The sequence below is a fragment of the Mus caroli genome, chromosome 4 (genome assembly GCF_900094665.2).
Source record: "Mus caroli chromosome 4, CAROLI_EIJ_v1.1, whole genome shotgun sequence".
Taxonomy (NCBI): Eukaryota; Metazoa; Chordata; class Mammalia; order Rodentia; family Muridae; genus Mus; species Mus caroli.
In genome coordinates, this window is record NC_034573.1 from 107,154,226 (window position 1) to 107,160,032 (window position 5,807).

The 5,807-nt window shown below is 43.6% G+C and overlaps 1 protein-coding gene across 8 annotated transcripts in view; it reads left to right on the plus strand.

Moving 5' to 3' along the window:
• The window catches only part of Ccdc163 (coiled-coil domain containing 163), a 7,006-nt gene extending 4,834 nt beyond the window's left edge, over positions 1-2,172 (plus strand). For 3 of the 8 annotated variants that reach the window (XM_021161402.2, XM_021161404.2, XM_021161406.2), the window contains 2 exons: positions 992-1,125; positions 1,908-2,172. In XM_021161402.2, the coding sequence (XP_021017061.1) occupies positions 992-1,125; positions 1,908-2,026 (253 nt within the window). In that variant the 3' untranslated portion in view covers positions 2,027-2,172. The remainder of the gene's footprint in view (positions 1-991; positions 1,126-1,907) is intronic. The other 5 variants (XM_021161403.2, XM_029476872.1, XM_021161408.2 and 2 more) reach the window with 3 other exon arrangements.
• The last annotated feature ends 3,635 nt before the right edge of the window (positions 2,173-5,807 follow it).

Genomic DNA, 5,807 nt, shown 5'->3' on the forward strand with positions numbered 1-5,807 from the left:
GTCCTGGAACTCACTTTGTAGACCAGGCTGGCCTCGAACTCGGAAATCCGCCTGCCTCTGCCTCCCGAGTGCTGGGATTAAAGGCGTGCGCCACCACGCCCGGCTTGTTTGTTTGTTTTTGTTTTTTTGAGACAGGGTTTCTCTGTGTAGCCCTGGCTGTCCTGGAACTCACTCTGTCTACCAGGCTGGCCTCGAACTCAGAAATCCGCCTGCCTCTGCCTCCCAAGTGCTGGGATTAAAGGCGTGCGCCATCACTGCCCGGCCTGAAATTGTTTTTTGTATTTTATTTATTTAGTCTGCATACTTGTGGGCATATGTAGCATGAAGTGCATGTGGAGGTCAGAGGTCTGGTAGGATTCAGTTCTCTCTTTCTACTGTAAGGGTTTTGAGGATCAGCCTCAAGTTGTTAAGCTTGGTGACAGGCATGCTTATCAGCTGAGCAACCTTGCTGGCCCCAGTGTCAGGCATTCTTCATTTGATTCAGAGTTGTGAGATATATATATATATATATACATACATATATATATATATATATATATATATGTATCTGTATATATATTTTTTTTTATTTTTTTATTTATTTATTTATTTTTTGGTTTTTTTGTTGTTGTTTTTTGGTTTTTTGGTTTGTTTGTTTGTTTGTTTTCAAGAAAGGGTTTCTCTGTGTAGCCCTGGCTGTCCTGGAACTCTTATATTTTATTTATATGAGTACACTGTAGCTGTCTTCAGACACACCAGAAGAGGGCATCAGATTCCATTACAGATAGTTGTAAGCTACCATGTGGTTGCTGGGAATTGAACTCAGGACCTTTGGATGAGCAGTCAGTGCTCTTAACCGCTGAGCCATCTCTCCACCGCAGTGATATATCTTTATATGTCTGATCAATAATGGAGGGGGTGGGCTGGACTCCTGGCCTCAGAACAGAAGGGTTCTATGCTGGAAGAGTATCCTAGGTCCATCACTTCTGCATGTTCTGAATGTTCTCTCTAGGAACTCCGTTCCTGCCCAGCAGTCAAAGCTGCCACTGGCACCCACTTTCGCCATGTCTCTTTCTTCATCCAGCTGTGAAGTCAGTCTCCCAGACTGTGGCCGTAGGTGGGAACTTTTAAAGAAATTGGATAGGGGTAAGGACGTATCTGAATGACTCCTGAATGCAGCTGTCTAATTGTTTGAAATTGTCTTTTTTTGTGAATCCATCTACCTATGTTATGTCATGGAGAGTAAAGCTACTTTATTATTTGATATTTGTTTAGTAAAAGGCAAAAGATTTATGTGAATTGAAGAGAAACCAAAGTAATTATTATTTAATATTTATTTATTTATTTATTTATTTATTTATTTATTTATTTTGGTTTTTCGAGATAGGGTTTCTCTGTGTAGTTCTGGCTGTCCTGGAACTCGCTCTGTAGACCAGGCTTAATATTTATTTAAAAGTCAGGTTTTGTTGTGTAGCTCAGGCTTGCTATGTAACCCAGATTGGTGTTGAACTCAAAATCTTCCTGCCTCAAGTTCCTGGTGTTAGGATTACAGTCATGGGCCACCACATTTTCATTTAACCACTTAAATGTAGTTGAGGGATAGGTACAGACAGAGAGAATTCGCCAGAGTCAGCACATGTAAGATCAGGCCTGTGTGTCTTTTCCAGGGCGGTCCAAGACCTAGTTCTGTGCATGGCAGTCTTGCTAATTTCTTTCCTTTTTGGGGGGTTGAGGGGAGTTGGCTTTTTTTTTTTTTTTTTTTTTTTTTTTTTTTTTTGAGACAGGTCTTCTCTGTGTAGCCCTGGCTGTCCTGGAGCTCACTTTGTAGACCAGGCTGGCCTCGAACTCAGAAATCTGCCTCCCTCTGCCTCCCAAGTGCTGGGATGCTAATTTCTTTTTTAATTTAATTTTATTTTCCTTCATCTTAGAGCTCCAGAACAACTCCTTTCCTAACCTGGAGCCCAGCAGCTCTCAGCTCCGTGCCCGGAGGCTTGGGCACGAGGACCTGTTCCTTGAGGGCCCCACGATCTTCCAGAGTGACCTGTAAGCACTTGTGAGAAAAATGAGGTGCAGCTTCTATCCCAGGCAGCCTCCTCATCCTCTCCGTTCACGCCCTCTTTACTGAGGCATCGCACTGTGCAGCCAGTCCTGCTCCCTGGCTAATTCAAAATAAAGTAGCTTCATTCTCCCTGATGTGTTCTCTGTAAATCTTGCTGGTGATAGGCTGGGCCGTACCTTTCCTTCTTGTTACTTACCTGCGTCCTGTGACCCTGCCTCTGAAATCTGACAATCATAGGTGCTCCTTTGACTGACCTCCAGTGAACCTGGGAAGAAATCATCTCTTGTTTGGTGAGTAGAATGGGTTAGGATGTTGGGAGTATTGAGGCGATTACAGAGGACAGTGTGATGTTCCGGTGGGCACTAGATCCAGTCAGTCTCACTGCTGGGAGGCTTACCCCGGCCTCTCCCTACCTCCTCACCCTCAGTAGCCCAGTCTGTATGTCTACAGTTCTGTTTCTCTGAAATTGAGATGTCTTCAAAACAAACAAACAAAAGCCAACAAAAGAAAATCTCTATTTCTTTTTCTTTTTTTTTTGGTTTTTCAAGACAGGGTTTCTTTGTATAGCCCTGGCTGTCCTGGAACTCACTTTGTAGACTAGGCTGGCCTGGAACTCAGAAATCCGCCTGCCTCTGCCTCCCGAGTGCTGGGATTAAAGGCGTGCGCCACCACACCCGGCCAAAATCTCTATTTCTTATTTAGAGAAAGGATCTCTTTAAGTAGCCCCGGCTGTTCTGGGAACAGGCTTTCCTTGAACTCTCAGAGGTTCTCCTGCCTCTGCCTCCCTAGTCCTGGCATCAAAGGTGGCACAGCTACACCCAGCCAAGAAGTAGTTTTGGCTATAACCTTCATGAGGAAATAAAGAGTTCCATGATTCAAATTGTACTATTTTTATTTTTAAGCATTATTTTATTACTTTATGTATATGGGAATTCTGCCTGCACGTATGTCTATGCACCATCTGCGTGTAACGTCCTGAGGGACCAGAAGAAGGTGTCAGACCCTCTTGAATTGGACTTAACATGATTGTGAGTTGTCATATGAATGCTGGCCATCAGAGCAGCAAGTACTCCTAACCATCGGGCCATCTCTTCAGCTGCTTTTTAATTTTTTGAGGCAGGGTTTTCTTTTCTTTTTTTTTAAAGAGATTTATTTTATTTATATGAGTACACTGTAGCTGTCTTCTGACACACCAGAAGGGGGCATCAGATCCCATTACAGATGGTTGTGAGCCACCATGTGGTTGCTGGGAATTGAACTCAGGACCTCTGGAAGAGTAGTCAGTGCTCTTAACCACTGAGCCATCTCTCCAGCTCCTTGAGGCAGGATTTTATGTCACACAGATTGGCTGAGTGAAGTTGACTGTCTTAGTTACTTTCCTATTACTGTGATAAAATGCCACCACCAAGGCATCTCCTAGAGGGAGAGTTGTCTTGGGGCTTGTAATTTCACAGGGCTAGGAGCCCAGCACCATCATGGTGAGATTGAGATACATGTCAGCAGCTGGTGGGAGCAGAAGCCGAGACCACAACCATCTGAGACCACATCTCATCCACTAGCAGGAAGCACAGAGAGTGCACAGGGACTGACAGATCTTTTGAAACTTTAATGACCCAGTGACACACCTCCAATAAGACCATACCTCGGGGCTGGTAAGATGGCTCAGTGGGTAAGAGCACCCGACTGCTCTTCCGAAGGTCCAGAGTTCAAATCCCAGCAACCACATGGTGGCTCACAACCATCCATAATGAGATCTGACGCCCTCTTCTGGTGCATCTGAAGACAGCTACAGTGTACTTACATATAATAATAAATAAATAAATCTTTAAAAAAAAAAAAAAAGACCATACCTCTAATCCTTCTGAAAGAGTGTCAACAATTGGAGAACAAGTGTTCAACATATGAGCCTATGGGGGGCACTTCTCATTCAAACCACCACAATGACCTTGAACTTTATGATCCTCTTACTCAAACCTAAATTCTAAAATTGGAGGTGTATGCTGCCATACCCACTCGTCTTCTAGGTGGCTTGCTTGCTGCCACCCACCTGTCTTTTCCTTGCAGTGGCAGGGATTATTGTACCCAGAGCCTCATTAAATGCTAAACAAGGGGGCTGGAGAGATGGCTCAGCAGTTAAAAGCATCAACTGCTCTTCCAGAGGTCCTGAGTTCAATTCCCAGCAACTCTGACGCCCTCTTCTGGTGTGCATGAAGATAGAGACCGTGTATTCATATACATTAAAATAAATAAATTTTTAAAAAATCTTAAAAAAATGCTAAACAAGTGGTAATGCTATACCTCTGGTCCATTTTTATTCAATTTCATTTAAAAAATGCCTTATACATATTTCACGTAGTTATCTGAAATAATTATAAATAAATAAAGGTTGTGGCATATACCTGTAATCCTACCACTAGGGAAGTAGAGACAAAAGGATCTGAAGTTTTTTTTTTTTTTTAATTTATTTTTATTTATATGAGTACACTGTCTTTATCTTCTGACACACCAGAAGAGTGCATTGGATCTCATTACAAATGGTTGTGAGCCACCATGTGGTTACTGGAATTGAACTCAGGACCTTTGGAAGAACAGTCAGTGCTCTTAATCACTGAGCCACCTCCCCAGCCCAAGGATCTGGAGTTTGAGGCCAGCTTGGGCTGCATAAGACATCCTGGTGTCAAAGCCAACAATAACGACAACAAAACAAATACGTCTTATGGCTAGCGGTTTAGTCCTTAGCTTACTTTTCGACTGCTGTGACAAAACACTAAAAGCAACTGGAGGAGGAAAAGGTGAATTTTACCCATCGTTCAATCCTGAAGAGAAGTCAGGACAGGGACCTGGAGGCAGGAACTGACATGGAGGAAGGTAGCTTACTGGCTTAAAAAAAAAAAGATTTATTTATTTTTTATTTATATGAGTACACTGCAGCTGTCTTCAGACACACACTAGAAGAGTGCATTGGATCCCATGTGGTTGCTGGGAATTGAACTCAGGATCTCTGGCATTGAAGGGCAGCTTTGCTTTCTGCTTTCCTGGACTTTATGTTCTAGGGGGTTCAAGATTTCCTAAGAATCAGCAGCATTTCAGAGACCTCATGAAGCCTCTGCCAGTGGTAACTGTAGACAAGAGATAATGCCATCCATCCACCAGTTAGGTCTTTGGATGCATTTGCTTAGAACTAAGGTGTGCAGTCAGCTTATGGGAAGGTTCCAATTCTTAGTTCAGGCTGGCAAGAGGAGACAGTTATCTTAAAAAAAAAACAAATAGAAGGATGAGGTAGTAAAACGGGAGCTACTTTTAGTAATGGTATATTTAAATCTCTGGCCCAACTAATAGCCAACATTATGGGGAGAGGGCCTTGGACATTGAATAGTTATAGGGATGACTTCCACGTTCTTTTGTTGGTGTGTGTGTGTGTACATGCGCGTGTGCACAGTTGCGTACATGTGTGTATGCATGTGTGAGAGCGTGTGTGCACTTGCTCCTGATTATTCTGAGCATTAGTATGTGGTGACCAGAGGCAGGGTCTCTCAGTGGATGTGATAGCGCACATCTTTAAGCCCAGCTCTTGGGGAGAGGCAGATGGATCTCTGAGTTCAAGACCAGCTCTGACTGTATAATAAGACCTTGTGCCGGGCAGTGGTGGTGCACGCCTTTAATCCCAGCACTAGGGAGGCAGAGGCAGGCAGATTTCTGAGTTAAAGGCCAGCCTGGTCTACAGAGTGAGTTCCAGGACAGCCAGGGCTATACAGAGAAACCCTGTCTC